A 21836-nucleotide genomic window follows, 5' to 3' on the forward strand; every position below is an offset into this window, starting at 1 on the left:
TTCCACCTTTCATCCTCAAAAATGCTTTCTCCCAATATGGAAAAAAATGCCTTTTTGCCATATTTTCCTTCTCATGTTCCTCCTGCTACTATTCTTCAAGGTCCAAATAATACATTTGCATTCATCCTCTGTTCCTCGCTCTTCCTTAAATCTCGACATGTCTTTGATTTTCATTTTTCATTCTTTTGTTTTTCACATCACCTTCCATTCTCCAACTATCCTTCCTTCTCTCAGAAAGCCATAACTTATAACAAAGAATGAAAAAAGAGAATGGAAATAGAGTCCAGCACACCAAATCAATACAAATACAATGCTATGTGCATTCCCCCATGCTCCCATTGCAAAGAATGGAGAACAAGGGCTATTATTGTATCTCTTCTTTGAGGCCAAGCTGATTCATGGGACCATCACAGAATTCAATTTCAAATTTTAGATTAATGGTATTCTTTCCATTTACAGTGCTGAAGTCACTGCATGTATTATTTTCCAAGTTCTGTTAGTTTCACAATACATCAGTTAATAGAAGTCTCCCCAGGCTTCTCTATTATGTATATTCAGCATTTTTAAGGATGATTTTATTTCATCACATTTATATTTCTCTTCTATGACATATAACCAACAAAATGGAGGACTAAACATTCTCTCCCATCCCAGTCCACTACCGAAAAGAAAACAAAATTTACAAAGAAGAATTATACACCAGAAACAGAACAATTACAGCTATTTCTTGGGCAACTGGATGGTACAGTCGATAGAGTTTGGGTCTGAAATCAGGAAGACATGAATTCAAATCTGACCTCAAGTACTTGATCCTGGGCAAGTCATTTAATCCCTTCTGCTTCAAATAATAGTACCTCCCTTTCAGGGTTATTGTGAGGCCACAGGAGCTAATATTTATAAAAGACAATTAGCACAGAGCCTGACAAGATGATGATGATACCCATTATTCCTGCCTAATGTTCCTTTTCTTGAAGCCCCCAAATTCTAGTCTGCCTTCTCACCCCTCACACAGAAGTTCCAATCCTAGTTTCTCTGCCAAAATGCCTGAGATAGTCTCAGACTCATTTTCTGTAGAAATGTAAAAAAGAGAAAAGAATGAAGGCTAAGACAAAGGAGACAGCATGATACCTTGGAATGAACATTGCCCTGAAGTCAGAGGGTGTGAGTTCCAAACCTACATCTGACATATATTACCTGCGTGATCATTGGCAAAGTCACCGAACAACCGTGTCCTTGATTTTGTCAACTTCCAAGTGGTGGGTTGTGGGGTTGGATTAGACAGTCTCTGATCCCATTTAGCGGTCTAAATCTATGATCCCAAAATGCCACTCTTTTCTGGGGGGAGCCTGAGGATGTGAGAATGCTGTGAAATTGTTGCCTATTGCAGTGGTGTCAGGTGTATGCTAGGCTTGAAGAAGAAGAACTGTGGGGAAGAAGCCCTGATGCCCACTTGTATTATTTAAATAAGTTCTGGGGTTCCATTTAGAGGTATTTTGGGGCTCATTTGAGCCTTAAGATATGTAGATATATGACAAACTTCCTGTGGACGCTGAGGGGACTTTGGAAAATACATTTCCCATGATTCCTCTTGTAAAACTGGAGGCAGACAGGAAGTGTGATGACATAAGAGGATGATATAAAAACTCCTGGGGATCATTGGATGCTCTCTTTCGTACGAAGCAGCCAAAGGAAATAGAAGGTATGGCCTGGCGGGCAGTTTGAATAGATCTTAGCCAGGTAAGTGGTCCGACTTTATTCTATCAACATGGGCCTAAATAAAATATTAGTTTTCCTCATAATATCAGCCTTTATCATTTGTAATCGTTACATTTTTGGCAACCACATTGGAAACGTAACTCTCGATTTTTTCGGATAGCCTGAGAGCATTTAGAATCCTCTCCAAAGCTATAGACATGCTTCTGCCGGCTTTGTGATTTTCTTTTTGGCCTCTTTGCTCAGCTCTTTTGAGCAATGTTTCAAAAGGAAAAAAATAGCTTTAAATGTCATGTTTTTGCGGATAGCAGTTTGCCTGCCACTTATCTCGGAAGCTGCTTCAGGGAATTTGGGTCGCTTCTGCCAGAACCCCCCTGGCTTTCCTGGATTCCTGAGTGCCCAGAGCCGGCACTTAACTTTTGTTAATCGTTCCTTCCTCACTGGACTGCCTGCTGATTCCAGAGCCCCCCAGTGCAGACCCCCGGCCACCACTTCCACTACTGCCCTGCCCTGACTTCAGAGACTGCTTCAGCTGCTGCCGCTTCAGATTTGGGAAGTATTCCCTTCTTTCTCGTAGACATTAATAACTTTTAATTGGAAAAAAGCTTCTCTTGCTACCTTCTGCCCTCTACGTTGGCTTCTAGTGGGCTCTAGTGTTTACTCTTCAAACAGGAAGTAAAATGGCAAACTTTCTTGCGATTATTTCAAACTTGAAACTCAGGAGAACTTTGAACTTTAAAACCCGTATGCTCAGAGCAGAGGGTGGTTATAAGGACCTCGAATTCGGACCTTGAATTTGGGCCAGAGGTGGATTTTAAAACCTCATAACTGAATGGGTTTTATTTCTGTTTTAAAAAGACTCTGTATCTTACTGTACTTTGTTGATTAGTTTTGTGAATTAATTTTGTCGGGGTTTTTTGTTGATTTTTCCGTTGCACTGAATTAGTTTAAGCTAATGAAGTTTTGCCTGCTAGATTAATTCTGTTTATGATTTTATTGTAACTCCCAAATAGTGAATAAATCTATTAGAACTGGTGAAAGAGATTTTTGACTGTATAGCTTATTATCTGTTACTCATATTGTATTTCCTAATTTCTTTAAGGTTTCATTTTTTTACTGCATCAATACAAAATTCTGTTATATGTACCATTTATGAACATCTTACACATTTTAAAGTTGTGAATTGCCTTATGTATACTGGATTTGCCATCTCAACTATAGGATCACATGTCTTAAACTTTTATTCTGTCTTGATAATTGTGTACAACCTCAGAGATTTTGATGCCTTGAGAATTTAAATTGTAATTTTATAAGAGGTTTTAAATTTTACTTTAGATGCCTAGTCCCTTCTGTATGAATGATAAAGTTTTTATATATTTATTTTAAAGAATTGTTGTCTTAAAGGATAAGGTTTTATATATTTTATTGTGAAGAAATTATTGTCATATATATATACACACACACACACACACACACACACACACACACACACATATATATATATATATATATATATAATTTTTTTTTAAACAGGAAGCCAAGAGAGTTCCCGTATACTTGTGTTAGTCTATATATCTTAGCCTGCTTTTCTATCAGAAGGATCTAGCATTCTTAAGGATAATTTAGACCCAGAATTTTTTTTTATCAGAATTCTTTTTAGACTCTGCCCCACAATTGCTATGGAGGCAGAAACGGAATTTGTTGAGAAAATATCTTAGCCAAGGTTTGAATCTGTAACAAATATACAATATTTTTTAACATCATAGCAAGTGATTATAATAATGGGTTGTTTACTATTGTCTTTAAATGTGTTATTAGAAATGATGGTACTTTATTTGAATGTGCATTGTGAATCTGCTATTTTGTAAAACACATTTACACTCACAGTTCATGCAAAGGCTTACAGGAAAAGAATCTCATTTTTGGGTGAAAAATCTTTCACTAGTTCTAAGCTGTATATTTTTTTTATTTTTAAAACATTCTTTTATTTTTCTTCCTTACATGTGCAATGTAATATGTGTTCTTTTCTTGATTTATTATCCTTGAGAGCATGTATTTTTCCCTAAATTTTAAATTTTCTTATTGCTTTTCCTTTTATTTTTTTTAATTAGAGCAATTGACTTTTTTTCCTTTTTTCTCATTTTGTACTGAAAGTATAAATATAATCATTGTTAATTCTTTTTTTTTATTTTACAGTGATATAAGCTTAATGCAAATATATATTTACTATAATATTAATGAATACCTGAAAAGCCTGAGACTATGGTAACCTGCAAATTATTGGTATATATTATGGGACTGTGATTTAATGCCTCTGTCTAATTTGAAGGGAACACAAGAGAGATTAAGAAGTGCCAAAGAGCCACGAGGTCATGGAGACTGACTGAGAATCTGCTAAGTGCCAAGGATCACAAGGTCAAAAAAAGACCATACAAATAGAGGTGGGATTGAGGAACTCCCACTCCAATACTAAGGACCTGAACTCAGTGTAAGACTCGAAGTTGCAATGCTAAACATATGTTAAGACGTAGGACTCTTCGAACTACACTGCCAGAAAAGCACCTAAGATTGGCTGTCATTATGGTTCATTCCCTGAGAAGGTGCAGACAAAGCCAGACCAGGGAAAGACATATTATTTCTCTTATATAGAGAATGGCAACTTTCTGTAGTCAATGGCTCCTGAATGGGTAATTGCAAACTGCTTAAATCACTTTTATTGAGCCTTGATTCAAGGACCTGTTATAAGTTTATTTTTCTTTACATTTTTGCACATTTTACATTTCATTCACAAGTTAATTTTTCCTCTTTTATTTGGATTTTATTTTTTTTATTATTTCTTTTGCCAATTGATTTCATACAACCCCATGACTCAGCCATGCATCTTTAGCTGACCTGAGGTACCCTCTTCAGGGGAGAAATGGGTTATTTAGATTTTCCTCAGGGTGTGTGTGTGTTAAGATTTTTTTTTATAATCATAATGTCTATATTAAAATCTATAATGTAAAAATAAACTTTAACTCTTTTAGGAGTAATTTCAGGGGAGTAATGTATAATTCTCAGAAGGAAATGTATGTTTTATAATCTATAATGAAAAGTTTAAATTCTTTTGAAAGTAACTTCAGGATAAGAAATTTGCCATCTCCCCAGAAACCAGACAACAACCCGTTTGGTGAAGACATCATGAAGATACCTGAAGAGCCTTCACTGGATCATGAAGATCAAAATTTGAACTTTGGGGTGCAGTTGATTTGAACTAGGGGGAGTTAAATGAGTTGAATGCATTTGTTTTGGATGTACACTATTATGCCAATAGGGGACTGCCCCAAGTTGGCTTTTTGTCAATGTGGCTAGTTTTTATCGTCTTTTCCTTTATCCCCAATTTGTAATTTAGAAGTTTACTATGTTTAGAAGATCCACTAAAAAAAGACCAGTCTTTTTTACCGGATCTCGGGGGGAAATATGTTATTTAAATAAGTTCTGGGGTTCCATTTAGAGGTATTTGGGGGCTCATTTGAGCTTTAAGATATTTAGATATATGACAAACTTCCTGGGGATGTTTAGGGGACTTTGGAAAATACATTTCTCATGATTCCTCTTGTAAAAATGGAGGCAGACAGGAAGCGTGATGACATAAGAGGATGATATAAAAACTCCTGGGGATCATTGGACACTCTCTTTCATACAAAGCAGCCAAAGGAAATAGAAGGTATGGACTGGCGGGCATTTTGAATAGATCTTAGCCAGGCATGTGGTCCAACTTTATTCTATCAACATGGGCCTAAATAAAATATTAGTTTTCCTCATGATATCAGCCTTTATCATTTTTAATTGTTACACACTGCAGGGTGGTGTAGTCCATCATCCAAGGAGTCTACTTGCCAATGGCCAAGAATAAAATAAGCATGTTGAGAGAGATGAACCCCTGTTATGCCTGGGAAGATAGTCTTTGCCCAAAGCCAGAACAATACAAGGGAGTGGGGGACAGAAAGAAGAAGGAACACAGCATGAGTCCATGGCGGTGTCCCCAAACCCTGAAGCCCCAGCAGAATTCTCTGAACCCTGGAGGCAGCAAGGGCACGATAGCACCCAAAGACATGAACACAATTCCACAATAGCTACAAAGCCCAGACTTCCTGGGATGGGGGGATGCTTCCTCACTCTGTCAATCCTTGTGAACGATTTTTACTCCCTCCTTCCCCCACTACATAATTTTCTCTGAAAGTTGTCACTTCTCTATCAGTCCCTATAAATGGCTTTATCAGTTTGAGATATTAAAAGAGACAGAGTAGGAGGGAATGGAGAATGGCTGTTATCCCTTTACTACATTTGCCTGATAATTTCTAGTGAATATTATATAAAGGCTAGAGCCGTGAACTGGAAATCAAGAAGGTCTAGGTTCAAATTCTACTTTTGATACTTCCTAGCTGTATCCATTAGAAGATCTCCATAAGGGCAGAAACCATGCATTTAACTTTTTTTGTATTCCCCAAATTTCAGCACAGTGCTTGGCACAGAGTAACCACGTATGCCTGCTGACTGACTAACCACACATCCGTGGAGAACTTAGCCAAATCCTCTGGACCTCAGTTTCCATACATGTAAAAATGGGAAGAATAATATCTACAGCACCAACCTTACTAGATTCAAATGAGATCACGTGCCTATAAAAGCAGCCTGCTGCCTTGAAAGTATTGTGTAAATGGCAGCTATTATTAGCAGTCCTTTGCTGTTCTAGCAAATTAAATACATTGATATTTGATTTGTGGTTTGGCCTCAGTCTGTGAATAGGGAATATGTATTCCACTGGAAACTTGGCTATAAGCATATTAAGAACTGCCCCCAAATACATCCTCTTCAAATTCTGGGTAGCCAAAAGCTCTAGAATCTCAGGGTTCAACAATTCCCCTAAAGCCTTGTCTCTCTCATAGGCAAAAGAAGTGGAGAGAGAGAGTGGGATATGTGTGTTTTTATTCATAAAATCATAGGCTTACAGCTGGGAAGATTTCAAAGGCCATTCAGTCCAAAGTGGCAGCAACAGAGATTATCATTATACAGAAGAGGAAACTGAGGCCCACAGAAGTTACCTAAGATCACACAGGTAGTTTATGATGACAAACTGTAGAATTTGAACTCTAGACCTCTGACTCCAAAACCAGCACTCTTTCCTCTGCCTCTCCTTGAATTTATAGGAAAAATTCTTAGAAAAAGCTCAAAAAAGGGTTGCTTGAGCAATGAAAGCCAAGAAATGAAGGTACAAGATGGCACCCTACTCCCAAATGAGCCTAGAAGGCAGAGCCATCCTACTGGCTTCAGAGATTTGGAGTTATAAGAATAGGAAGAGAGTGATAGGAGTAATAAACAGCTAAGCAGATAAAAACAACCATATAGCATGCCAAGATGATAAAAAAAAACTCTTAGTGAGATGGGAGGCAAGGGCAGGGTTTCTTAATCTGGGATCCATGAAATATATATATATATATATATATATATATATATATATATATATATTCTGATAATCGTATTTCAACGTAACTGTTTTTTTATAATTCCAAGTATTTTATTTTAAAATATAACATTATTTCTCAAGTGAACCATATTCCCAATTCCAAACAAGTGCCTGAAATTCTGTTTACCACTTATTAGAGATCTACTGTGTGAAAGACACTAAAAAACTGTGGGCATATTGTAGATCCTGCCTATTGCTGGGTAAGGCGCTATCTGCATATGGTAAGGAGCAAGAAGTGCCATAGACAAGGCATGCTTTCAGAGGACCAGTGAGTGGACAGACGATGTATGCTTCTGGGGATGCTGGGGTCATCAAGGACTTCTTCCCGTGAAAGATGGAGTTTCAACTCTGACTTCAAATCCAGTGATGGCTCTTTTGACAAATCAGATGACTAATAGCCATTTCTGGTGATTCATATGGATACATTTTATGCTAAAAGCCCAAATCTAGGAAAGGAAGCAAGTCTCCAAATTCTGAAGTCGTAGGCAAGAAGCTAAAGGACTCAAGGACACGTGAGATGTTTTTTTATTGATGATAAGAGAAGGTCTGGGAGTCAAGGAAAAAAAAAGACAGAACTGAAAAAGTAGAAAATGATAAGAAAAGCCTAATATAAATACAAAAAGATATTTTAAATGTGTTTTAAAATATAAATAATAAAATATAAATGTAAAAATATAAAATATAAGAATATCAGGCTCCTGGCCCTGGAAGGAAAGCATTTAACAATGTTTGTGAAGAATGGTAGGAACATCACAGGATTGGGGATGATAACAGCACCTACCTTTGCAGGGTTGTTATGAGAATCAAATGAAATAGTATTTATAAAACTCTTAGCATAGTGCCTGGTACATAGTAGGTATTATATAAATGCTAGCTATTATTATGACTGGATTTCTCTTAAAAAGCTACAAAAAGGTGTAGCTAGGTGTCTGAGCAGATTGAAAGCCAGCCCTAAAGATGGGAGATCAAGGGTTCAAATCTGGCCTCAGACACTGCATAGCTGGGTGGCCCTGGGAAAGTCACTTCAACCCCATTGCCTAGTCCTTACTACTCTTTTTCCTTGGAACAAAAACACAATATTGATTCTAAGATGGAAGGTAAGGATTAATTTTTTAAAAAGCTACAAAAATTAAAGGAAAGGAATTTTTTAAATATAAACCCTAGTTCTATAAAGCTCTTTCAAATATGTATATATATGATTATTTATATGTGTATATAGTTAATTGATTTAATGGCATATCTATATTTGAGTTATATATCAATACCATTTCAATTTTACATTTTCTTTTCCTCACTCATCAAAACTTTGATTCTCAGTGTTCTCCTCTTTTCAATAGCCACCAAAAACTTCTCTGAAATCAGGAAACACTTCAATAGAGCTCTTCAACTGATTAAGAGTCAGTGTGGGACGTTAGAAAGAGAACTGAGTTTGGCAGAAGAGAATATTCCAATCCTAGGTTCCTTCTTCTCCCTCTTCCACTTCCTTGTGGAGAAATGACTTCATCTCTCTGAGCCTTGATTTTATAATCTATGAAATGGGGAAGTTGGACTAAATGGCTCCTGAGATTCTTTCCAACTCAAAATCAATGATCTCATTGCAAAATGAAAGGAAGGAAACAAGATGCAGTAGAAGGATCAGGACTCTGAATTCTTTTTATTTTTATTTGAAAATTTTATTTAATTAATTAATTTAGAATATTTTTCCATGGTTCCATGATTCATGTTCTTTCCCTCCCCTCCTCCCGTAGCCAACAAGCAATTCCACTGGGTTTTACATGTGTCATTAATTAAGACCTATTTCCATATTATTAATATTTGCATTAGGGTGATTGTTTAGAGTCTACATCCCCAATCATATCCCTATTGAACCATGTGATCAAGTAGGTTTTTTTCTTCTGTGTTTTTATTTCCACAGTTCTTTCTTTTGATGTGAACATTTTTTCTCACGAGTCCCTCAGAATTGCAGGACTCTGAATTCTAAGAATCTGGGTTCAAATTCCTCCTGGTCTCATCCAGCTTCTTCTAATTCTAAGCCTCTTGTCCCAGGAACCAAGCTGATGTAATAGAATGCCAAGATTTGGAGCCTGAGGTCCTGGTTTTGAATCTTGGGTCTGCCGCTTGATTCTTCCATCCCTGATAATGATCATTCTTTTACTCTTCTGTCCTCTGTCCCTAAAATTTTTGAATAGGTCATCTACAATGGGGACTTCCACTTTTTTCTCCTCTCCTTGTCTTCCTTACAATCTGGTTTTCAACATCATCATCCCACTCAACTGTGCTCTCCAAAATTACTGATGATCTCCTAGTTGCCAAGTACAATGATCTTCCCTCAGTCTTCATTCTGCTTGATCTCTCTGCAGGCTTTAACACTGTTGATCACTCTCTCCTATTTGTTACTTTATTCTCTTTGGGTTTTTAGGATCCCCCCTCCCAATCTCTCTTGGTTCTCTTTCTCACTAACTAGCCACCCCTTCTCAGTCTTCTTCATTCTCTACATCATACAACCCAGGATTATGGGTTGTGTTGTATTGACCCCCCACTTCCCCAGCTTCCTTTAAATCCCAAATAAAATCCCATCTTCTATAGGAAGCCTTCCCCAAACCCTCTTATTTCTAATGCCTTTCTTCTGTCAACTATTTCATATTTATCCATTATATAGCCTGCTTTGTAGATATGTGTCTGTATGTCATCTCCTCCATTATAGTATAAGCTCAGGGACTGTCCTTTATCCTTTTTTGTATGTCCAGTGCAGTGCCTGGCACACAGTAGGTACTCAACAAATGGTCATTGATTGCTTTATTCTAGCTGGGTGGCATGAAATATCTGCATAATTGAGGGTCAGACTGCAAGATCTCTCAGATCCCTCCCAGACGGAAATCCCATGACTCCAGGATCCCATCCCAACACCAGCATGGACGTCAATGCTCTGAGAAGCATTACTCAGAAACAATAAAGGGTTCTTGAAGCCAGTCCGATGAGTCACGCCACCACCCAAGTGATGGTGTCAAAGGAAGACAGAATTTCTCGATGCCACCCCCGGCATGTCTGGGACAGAAATTCTTGAAGAGAATTTGGGCTCTGCTAGTTGACAGTGGAGGAGGTGGGGGAGCAAGTCCAACCAGCACTCTGCCACGCCAGGAGATGTCAAGGGATGGCAGAGCTTGGGGAAAAGGAAGCAGATGTGGATCTCATCAGCATCCTCTCCTTGCGCCAGCTTGGGTTGAATTTGTGGCATTTGCACAGAGCATCTGTGGTTATTTTGATCCCAGAAACAGGCTTTGAGATCAGCGGATGAAAGGCAGTATGGAAGGAGACAATATTTAATTGAAATCCTCAGCAGGCTGTCAACTTGTGACAGACTGTGGGTGCAATAAGAACTGCTGGTGTCTGATAAGCCCTCCTTCTTTGGGCCACCCTCCACCACCTGGGCTTTGGGCTAAAAGAGCCACCAATAAACACAAGAAAGTCATACTTGGACTCTAGAATGCAAAGGGAGGCCTTGGACAAGGAGCTACCGAGATGTGCCTCAATGGAACCATCCTGTTTAGAAGAGAAACCTTCGAAGAGACAAGGCAACACCCTAAGACTGACAGGTCAGAGCAGGAGATAGAAGATAGGTGAGCGTGCATTAAGATGCCAGGGGTGGTATTGCTGGTGGAGCTGTGGGTGAGTCAGTCCAATCACTGTGGAATTATGCAAAAAGAGCAGCTAAAATGTCCATATTCCTGGACCCAGAAAGTCTCCTACTGGCCATATCTATCCCTCAAGGAGATCATTAGTAAAACAGAAAGGCTCAGTAGGCACCCAATATGTATAACATTACTCTTCACAATACCAAACCACTAGAAACAAAGATGTCCTTTGACTGAGAAACAACTGAGTGAATAAGAAATGATGGTAGGAGGAACAAAGAATCCTGGAAGAGCAGCTTACCTGAGCCAATACAAAATAAAAGTAAGGGGGGCAGCTGGGTGGCTCAGTGGATCGAGAGGCAGGCCTAGAGATTGGAGGTCCTAGGTTCAAATTTGGCCAGAGACACTCCTAGCTGTGTGACCTGGGCAAGTCGCTTCATCCCCATTGCCTACTCTTCTGCCTTAGAACCAATACAGTATTGATTCCAAGATGGAAGGTAAGGATTTTTTTTAAATGAATGTAAGCTGAGCCAGGAGAACAAAATATACCATGACTACAACAATGTAAATGGAAAAAAACAACCATCAAAAACAATTAAAAAGGAGTATTTTCCAAAAAGAACCTGTTCAACAAGACCTACATGAAACAATAAAGAGTGAACCAAGAGAACATCCTACCCAGCAAGAGAAATATTGTTTGAAGAATAACACCTCCAGAAAGGAGCAATCAAGAGAAATAAGTAAGTCAGAGCTTTCCTTATGCATAGATTTTTTTTTTTTTGGTCAAATGATGCCTTCTCTAATGGGCAGGATGGGAGGGAGTAACTGAGGGTGTCAATGTAACAAACAAACAAATAAATAATTTTAAATGAATATTTTTAAATAATAGCCACAGTTTTGCCTTTCTTCGTACCATCTGTACCAATGGTGTCAAACTCAGAGACAAGGACCATTACGCCCTACTTAAGGATCCCTGAAGACTGCATGTTGACTAAGAAAATCACATACGGATATTATCTATTTTGTTTTTATTAGTTTTGTTAATTATTGTCCAATTACATTATAATCTGCTCCCAGCCTGTCAATGATGAAAATCTCATTCCTCAAATCTAGAGGAATCCTAGTTGAGTTAAAAAGATTATTAATTAAAAGGGCAAGTTTAGACACGGATACCGGAAGAATCCCTACTTCTCAGCCAGAGAGGAGTAGGGTAGAGACAATTTCTGTTTTCAAACTATAAGGAGTTGTTTGGGGAGGACTTGGGGGTGGGAAATGCATAATCTCTTCCAGGGGAAGGTGGAACACAGAAACAGGATGCCTCAGGAGATTTGGTAGCAATAAGGCTGGTTGAAGGTTTTTTAGGCAGCTGCAGAGAGTTTTTGTTGGACAAGGTCAGCCATTGAACACCACAAAGGAGTCTGAGAATGAGCAAAACTTCTGGCTCACTGCAGGCTCCTGATTGGCTCTTCATGGCAAACACGCTTATTCTGTGACCAGTGTTCAGTATGGTAATGGCACTCCTGGAAAATAGGCATATTTGATTCAGGAATATTTTGAGAAGCCTCACTCAGGAGGCTGTGTGTCTGCCATCTCTGTTCTACTCTTGTTCCAGTGCCAATAAACCCTCCATAACTGCTTATTGACTAATTGACTAGGCTGCCATACTTCTTAAAAGGAGAATCTCTAATAAACCAGAGAACTGGCACAAGACATGACCCTGAAAGGACCCTGTTCTACTACCCACTGGCACTCACTCAGACGGAAAGGTTCCTTCCTTACCTTGAAAAGCCATCAGCCACCCTTAGCCAGAGCACATCAGTCCATCCTCTGACAAGGGACAAAGCTACCACAGCCTCTGTCCAATTGGAGTTCCAATACTGGGCTCTTAACTTCAAAGCAATAAGCAGATACGAAAGCACATCTTTGATATTTCAACTAATTGTCAGTGAGATAGACTGCAAAGCCCCTTTGATTAGTGATGTCTCAGTGCTAAAAGTATTTCTTCCCTTACCAAGTCTATGTTAGCCATTGAAGTAACCTCATCAGCCCAAGTGGGAAAGAGTAGCTCTTTTTTTCCTCAAGTGAGAGCCCTAGGCTATGGAATTCTCCCTCCCAGGCACCCAGGAGCCATTGAACAAGTGAGTGGTAATGATGATGAGTCAGATTGAAAAAGCCTGGCTCCCTCTGATTTCCAATCAAATGTTCTTTCAAATAGAGTGCATGGCTGAAATTTTCCCTCTTCCCTCTAGTACTTGCTGTCTGGACAGATGCACTTTGAGGGGAACTCTGTTTTTATCCCTTGCCTTTTTAAGAACAACTTGCTTGTCTGATTGAATGTGTTTCTACAGAAGTTATCAGTTTGAACATTTGGTCAAAAACTTTCTTGAGGTTTTATTAAGCCAACTCTACCATTTCTCAAAATTGCTGAATTTCAGCTTGGATGGCTATTTAGTTTAACCCATATCTGGGCAAGAATCCTGTCTACAGCATACGGAGAAGCAGCTAGGGAATCTTTATTTGAAGGGGAACCTATCACCTCCTCAGGCAGACTATCTCTACTTTTGGAACAGTCCAATTATTAGGAAGTTTTGTTTTTCCAAGCATCAAGTCTAAATTAGCCTCCTTGTGCCTTCCATCCATTGCTTGCTCCTTATTCTGTCCTCTGGGACCAATCAGAATAAGTCATCCCATTTTAACATGCTAGCTGTTCAGACATTTAAAGACAATCACATGAGAAGTAAGTCTTCTCTTCTCTAGGACTTTTCATGAAACCTGTGTAGTTAGAAATCTTGAACCCTTGGACTTCATCTCCCAGAATCCTTTTCCCTTTGTCCACATTGCGTCCTCCTGTGTTGTTTATAAGTTGCTGTAACTCTGCCCTTGCTCTCTCTCTTCTCCCACATGGGTTGTCTGGGAAGCTTGTTTCTTTACTGAGGCTTTTTAATAAAATTTACAAAATATACTTGGAGCATTTGGGTACTCATTTTAAATCTTACATATTTGGCAACCACAAAAGGATTCTGGGAGATGAAGTCCAAGGGGAAAAATGTCTATTTACACAAACCTCGTGGTACATAAACTTGAGCTATACTAAGCATTCTTCAAGGAATATTGAGTGACCCATATCATTAAAGCACAGAAAGCCAGAGGGAATCCCGTTTACCTGTCTTGACTTATCTCTAGGTAGGGTACTTACATAAAAATGGTAGACATCCCATCTTTAATTTGGCATATTTGTCTTATAAAGTTGTCCAAAAGTAGTTAAAGGCTCAAGAAATGCCCCAAAGTGGAATGGGCTGCTTCAAGAAGTGGGAAGGCTCTTCTTAAAGAGATAGATCTTCAAGCAGGGATTGAATGATCACTTGTTGGGAAATTTCTAATGGATATTCTTTCAAGGATAAGTTGAACTTAGTGGCCACTACAGTCCCTCCTGACTGCAAACTATATGCGATCCACAGAGATTCTGAGCAGCTAGATAATACAATGGATAGAGAGTTGGATCTGAAATCAGGAAGACCTGAGTTCAAATCCCGCCTCAGTCACTTACTAGCTGTGTGTTCATGGGCAAGGCACTTAACCATGTTTGATTTAGTTTCTTCATCTGCAAAATGAGCTGGAGAAAGAAATGGCAAACCACACCAGTGTCTTTTCCAAGAAAATTCCAAATGGGATCATGAAGAGTCAAACATAACTGAAATAACTGAACACCAACAAAAATCCAAAGATTCATCAATGTGCACAGGATCACAGGTAAAATCCAAACCCAAGACTTCTGGATTCCAAGTCTAGCACTCTATCTACTATGACACCACTATTTCTCATGCTTCCTTTATATTCCTAGTGTTGAACACTGGACCTGGCACAGTAGGCGATTAATAAATGTTTATTCATGTGATCTGACATAGGACACAGGCATGACATCATTGCTAAAGCCTCCACTTCTATTTGAGCTGCAGAAAAATAATACTTGCCAACACCTGCAAGAGCCCTAGCTGGGGAAATTCCATCCAGTTTTGCTAAGTAATTTAACTTAGTGTTACTCTGCCCGACTATCGCATAAGTAACTGTCTGGAAAGATACAGTCCTTTGATTTCTGAAATGGTGAAGATTTACTCATCTCCAGCTTGTGAGGCACATTTAATCCCACAGAGGGACCAGATGGTGGGCCCTAAATATAAATCTGGTGGAAAACTCTAAGAATCTTAATCTGAGATTATGCCTATGTCCAAACAAGGAAAAAGAATTGGCTATGGATTAATCTCTAGCTCCTTCCTATGAGATGCTTTAATTATCTACTACGGTTGCAACAAAATGATTTATCCATAATGATGGAATAATATAAATAATAACATTTTTTAGCTGAACCTATGTTTTCATCAATACAAGGAGCTCTTGGTGAGGATATCCTTCTACCAGGAGAGGCAGCAAGGCAATGGATTGGACAGAATGAGGACCTGAATTTGAATCTGGATTCAGCCATTTACTAGCTATGGGATCCTAGCCAAATCACCTCTGTTTTCCTTATTGGTGAAATAGCAGTAATAATGATACCTAACTCCAAGATACATGGCAAAGATAAAATTTGTAAAATACTTAAACCTTAATGTGCTATATAAATGCTATCTATTATTATTGTTGTTGTTATTACTAATATAGGTTACTATTGTTACTGTTTTTATTTTACTATTACTTTAGTTACTATTGTTATTATTTTTAATGTCAGTTATCAATTTATACATTATAGTTTGCTGAGTAGGCTGAGATGTAAGTTTAAGTGACTTGCCTAGGGTCATTCAACCAGCATGTGTCAAATGAAGGACTTGAACCCATGTTTTCTAGACTCCAAGGCTGACTTTTCATCTGTTCTGTTCCACCACCATTCAGTAATGATGATGATAATGATAACAATTATCCCTTCTATTTGAATTCTATTTTTTAAAAAAGACAACAAGATGAACAAGCGTACTAGCTTACACCTATAAGACACTCCGATGTCTGCCAAATACTTTATATACATATCTCAACTGATGTAGCAAATCTCTGACATGAGTGTGATTTTTATTCTGATTTTGCAGATGAGAAAACTGGGGCTCAGAGACATTTAGACACAGTTATTAGGTCTCTGAAGTGGGATTCAAACTGAATCATGAAAAGAGCCAGCATGAATCAAGGATGACCAAGATCTGATTCTCTTGTCGCATCATCAGACAAGTTTTGAAATGCCTCTTCCACAGTGTGTACTGTGGAAGCAGAGATTCTCGAGGATCTTTGTCTTAAATCTCTTATCAGTCAAAAACCAAATACTCATCACTGCAGGAAAAGCTTGGCATATGGTAACATTCACCAGACACATCCACTATATCACTACATTTGTTACTTTAAAAATGTATAAAATCCAAGCCTGAAGAGAATTTGATTTTCATTCAAAGGATGCACTAGGCAAAAATTAAGCTTCCAAATTTTTTCTCTCTAAAACAATGATATGAAGAAATATTTTTAAATGATAATATTATCATTTTTTTGAATCATTCAATGTTGGAGTTTAGATGAGATGTCATGTCTCCCAATCCCTTCTCAAAATTATCTGAAAGGTGAAGAAGTCGTGTTTTCAAAAGAACTTAAGAGCAACAGTCCATAATAGAAAAGGAATTGGATTTGCCAGCAGGAGAACTGAAATCAGTCTTGCCTCTACTGCCCTACTACTTGTGTGACCTTGGACAAGTCATTCTCTTTCCCTGGTCCTCAGTTTTCTTCTCTATAAAATGGGAGTTGAACTAGTTTACCTGCCAAAATACTTCCCTGAGTGATTCATTCGTCTTATCACAGTGAAACTCCACCTATGTAGTACACAGTCCTGGGTACACAGAAATTCTTTGAGAAAATCTCTACAGTGAACAGAGAGAAGAATGGAGAGCACAATCTGGTACATTTCTGCATTCCCACACACCACAACCTCAACAGAAAGTTGCATACTATTTGTCATCAGGAGATTTAAATAGATTTTTCAAACATGATCTAGTAGAAAGCAATCCCTCAAGCCAATTGAGATATTCCAAAATATCCCCTTGCTGAATGAATCTAGAATCCCCAACATATGTCACATGAACCCAGCCAGACATTCCAAAATATTCTTCTGATGAACCAATCTATAATCCCAAAAAGGTTTCCTGTATGAGTCGATATAGATAATATAGTCCAAAATATTCTTTTGCTAAGCCAAGCTAGAATTGCCAAAACACACACACACACACACACATGCATGCACACATGCATGCACACACGCACGCGAGTGCATAGCAATAGTCAATCTAGACCTTCCAAAATATCCCTTTGACAGTCCAATGGTCAAAATGTCCAACTATATCAGTCACACCCAGATACAGGACCGTCTTACAACACAGTAAAACTTTCCAGGAGACATTACAAATACTTACCAAGGATGATAACAGGCAGAATAGGACAAAGAAAGGGACTCAACCTTCAAATTCACCAATGGAGGAAATTCCCGCAATAGTAAACTCCTTCCACCAATTCAGATCAGCACCATCTCTACAACTCATACTTTAAGCGAATTTGTTTCAAGAACCAAGAGACTGAGTCATTTGCCCGGGATCACTCAGCTAGTATGTGGCAAAGGCAAGATCTGAACTCAGGTCTTCTTGACTCCAAGGCCAATTCTCTAACCACCATACCATATGCCTTCTGCCTCTTCAATAAATAGAATAGCAATGAGCACTTACAACAAAAATTTTCTCTGGAACAGAAATGTTATTCTTCTGTTTGGGATTCTAGACCAGATTTAGTTTTATAGGTCAAACATGTCTTTTATATAAAAGATCCATATTGCCAAAGAAGTTTGAAATAGCCGATGCATGAAACACATACTAACCCTGCCTTTTGCCATCCATAAAAACTTCTCTCGGTTCCTGTTTACATAAATCGCTCTTCGAACCAAAACTCTTTTCAATTATCTTCCAAAAAAACAATTTCCCTGTTAAAAAGACAGCGTGAAGTGACAAGAGAGCCACACTCCCCAAAGGCCAATAACTGTTTCACAAAGAAGAGATAATTTAAATGAGGAGAGTAAAAAGCCCTTGGCACCCCTGCATCAAGGCTAGGAAACAACACTTGATAAACTGAATTTTCATCTAGAAATTTAATTTGGAAGCCACCTACCTCTCCTGGCTTACAGTAGTGATGGCAATGCTTGGAAGTGTCAGCAAAGGTAGAGTGGTCGGTCTGGAGATGCTATCTCCATCAGGTGTCCGGGCTCTTTCAGACTGTCTCTGAGATAGTGGGGGCAACTGGAGGTTCCCAGAGCAGCATCTTCTCCCCCTCCAGAGGTCAATTCCTAGGGTGTTACTGGAGGAGCTATACGATTTGCTCAGGCTGCATTCCAAATAATCCTTCACATTCTGGAATGAAAAGAAGGAAGAGAAAAGAAAAAAGAGACCGTGAAAACCACAGATATTTCAGAGTGAAATATAGAGAACCCAAAGATGAGTGTCAACAATGGTTATGATGCATAAATGGAAAGATCGTACAAAGGAAGTCCAAGTTACACCAAGTAACAGAAAATCCAGTGAAGGTCCCAGAGAAGATAGAGTTGATGATTCTTCTTTCCTCATGGCAGAGTAGAAAGAGAATATAAAGAAAAAATATTCTATGCACACAGTCATAGAGAGGAGGTTTCTCTAACATTGTCTTATCTAGGATTTTCACTGGTTTTTCCATTACTCAACGCTGGACCTCCCTTTCCTTATTTTCCCATTTATATATACATTATGAGCATTATGAACATTGATCTTTGAATTCTGTTTATTTCACTCAGTGGAATAACATAGTCATATTCATTCTGGTCATCTAAAGTTCAAATGTTCCACATTCAGAACCCTTTCTACCAGACCATCATCTGACCTGACTTTAAAATGTCTGCAAAACACAGGTATGTATCTCTACTGACTTTAATGCATAAAAATATAATCAATATAAACACAGTTCTAGGGAAAATTGCAACCGTAGGCCTAAATCAAATAGAGTTAATTATCAATTATCTCCAGCAAATTTGCAAGCCCAGCCTGAATTCTCTCTGCATCCCAGTGTGCCTGCGGGAGACTTTCTACCACTCATCAGTTGGCATATATTCAGGGAATGAACATTAATTTTAATATTAGCCTCAGGAAACTATAAAACAGAATATGGATTTACTGTTGCTAATAATAATAATAAATATCCATCAGCTAAAGTATTCCATGTGGAAACAAACTCTTTGGGGATATTTGGGGATTATCTACCCTGTCTATCCCCAGTACCCTGATGAACAGTCCTTTTAGAAGTAATAACTCTGAGTGTAATCATCAAAGAAAAATCTAGAAGCAAACCTCTCACAAAAAAAGAAGACTAGAAATTTCCTCTACTAATTTAGACCAGAGACTGGTGTAAAACTTGGAATCTGAGAAAGTCACTGGGGGGGGGGGGGGAAGGGGCATTGTGAGAACAAGTGACTTTCCCAAGGTCATGCATCCAATATGTAACAGAAGAAGAATTTGAATTCAGGTTTCCCTAACTCCTAGGGCAGTTATAACGTTTCTATCTTTCTTTTTTAAATCCCCTTCATTTAATTTAGAACTCACTGAGGTTCTGGAATCTTTCCAATTCCTACAACCTAGAAAGAAAGAGATCATTCTAGAGGTATTGTTTGACAGTCTGGCATGCTCTCCCACTTGATCACAAATGACTTGATTTCCAAACCCTGTGGAATGATAAGAGGAATGATAAAGAGCATAAGATGCTACTGGAGCCCCTTCTCAAGGATGAAACCAGGTTAAATGATGGTCTGTGTTGATGGCCCATATTGTTCTACTGTGAATTTTGAGGGCAAAGTGGAATTCTGAATGGAGGAAGCCATTTCCGGCTCAGTACCTTTTATTTTTAATCAACCTTTGATCAACCTCTGCAACATTCTCCCCATCATTCCAATCACCACAAATTACCACCAGGCTTTCAGAGATAAAGTTAAAGAGATGACACTAGGGAGATGCTGAACTAGCTGGGGTCATGGACAACCAAGCATTTCATCTTTTGGTGCAGCACATTTCTAGCTCTGTGCCCTATTTTTCCTTATATCTTCTTCTAGAATCAATGGTGTCTTAGATTTGGAAGTGACCTTAGATGTCATCTGGACCGAGCTTTTCCAAAAGTCTTAATTCCTCCTATAGCAATCCCATCTTTGGCAGCAGTTAGTTGAAGAATTCCAGTGATGGAAATGTGATACTTCTCAAAGTCATCCACATCATTTTGAGGAAGCTCCTCTTTGTGGCCTTTCTTTAACCCTCTTCCTTACAAACACTTAGTTGTTTCTCTAAGCTCCTAAGTGAGCAGTGGATGGAATAGAAGATCGAGAATTATCCTGACAGTTGGGTCACCTCGAGCTCTAACCGACTTGGCTGTAGGATACTGGGCACATTGAACTTCCCATGTTCTCGGTAACTCGAACATGAGATGGCAGAAAAGGTTCCAATTTATGCTGGGATAGAGCTTCTATTTCTTCGAGCCCCTTGTTCCAATGAAATCGCTGTTCTAATTCATGGCCTTGCTCTTTCCTTCTTTAGACCTCTACCTCAAGCTACCCTTCATCCCATTACAAATGCAATTGTGCATGGGGAAAACCTCCTTCCAAATTCTTGGATTTAAGGGAAAAAGTCTTAAAACATGGTTCTATTGTCCATTAGAATGAAAATTCTGAACACAAGATTCTAGTTTAATTGAATCCTAATTCATTTAATTTCTAGTGTCTGAATAAGAAATATATATGTGTGCATACATATATACATATATACACATGCACACATATGAATATATGTATATAAATTCATTTGTATATATGTATATAGATTCATTTGCTTGAGTATGTATATGTGTGTGTATTATATATGTATAATCAAGGGAATTATCTGTTGGGACTGTGATATGCAGTCAGAGAATTTATGTAACACATATGCATATGCAACATAGACAGCACATATGCATGTTTAATTGTATATGCAACCATGTTCACATATAGTATATCATGTGCATATTTATATGTGTGTCTACCCAATACACGTGTGTATTCATGTAAATTCATATACATATATGGCTGCATTGTATAAATACATTTATATGCTGTATGAATTCTCTCTCTAATTGCATATCATGCTCTGACTATTTAGACACTCTTCATTCACTGGGCTGGACACTCCAATGGGCCAGTAAGTTGGACTCAGCACTGACCAGGACGGTAGAGCTTGCCAGATTGCTTTCAGGAAATTGCAAAGTTCTTTGAATGCTCCCAACTTTCTCCCTGAAACAAAGGCCAGTCATTGAAATATCAAGGCTCTTGGCATTTTCTCTAGGCCTGGGAGACACCCAATATTATGGTTTCCACAGAAGAAAAGCTGAGGAACAGCCAAAGGCAATGGCCAAGCATGGTACTCTTAAGAGGACAGCAACATGTCATGAGGAAGAATGACACATGAGAAGGGGTACAAAAGGCAGAATCGAAGAAAGCCAAAATGGTCTGATGGTCATGAGGCAGAAGAGAAGGATCACCAAAGGAGACCCCATCATTCCCACTGGTCTCTTGTCAGCATGAAGGAAACATAAAGAGCATCCCAACATCTGTGGTGGATCTTCTCCCCATCATGATGAACTTATAGAAAATGATGGGTGAGAATCACCTCGGAGGAGACGCAGAGATGAGTTTCAATTTACATCATTGGAGAGAGTGCCCACAGAGCCATGGCAGATTGGGTAATACTTGATTATGTATAATTGGTTGCATAATGTACCAGTAATATCCAGATTCATTCTGTCCTCATTAATGGCCAAGAAGGAAGGAAGAAGGAAGGAAAGAAGGAAGGAAAGAAGGAAGGAAGGAAGGAAGGAAGGAAGGAAGGAAGGAAGGAAGGAAGGAAGGAAGGAAGGAAGGAAGGAAGGAAAGGAAG

At 38.6% G+C, this 21836-nt stretch overlaps 1 protein-coding gene across 1 annotated transcript in view; it reads right to left on the bottom strand.

Moving 5' to 3' along the window:
- Positions 1–21836, bottom strand: part of PDE4B (phosphodiesterase 4B) — a 533173-nt gene that overhangs the window by 510436 nt on the left and 901 nt on the right. The window contains exon 2 of the mRNA XM_044671593.1: positions 18028–18266. Coding sequence (XP_044527528.1) covers positions 18028–18266 — 239 coding nt within the window. The remainder of the gene's footprint in view (positions 1–18027; positions 18267–21836) is intronic.

The sequence above is a fragment of the Gracilinanus agilis genome, chromosome 4 (assembly GCF_016433145.1).
Source record: "Gracilinanus agilis isolate LMUSP501 chromosome 4, AgileGrace, whole genome shotgun sequence".
In the NCBI taxonomy this organism is placed as follows: Eukaryota; Metazoa; Chordata; class Mammalia; order Didelphimorphia; family Didelphidae; genus Gracilinanus; species Gracilinanus agilis.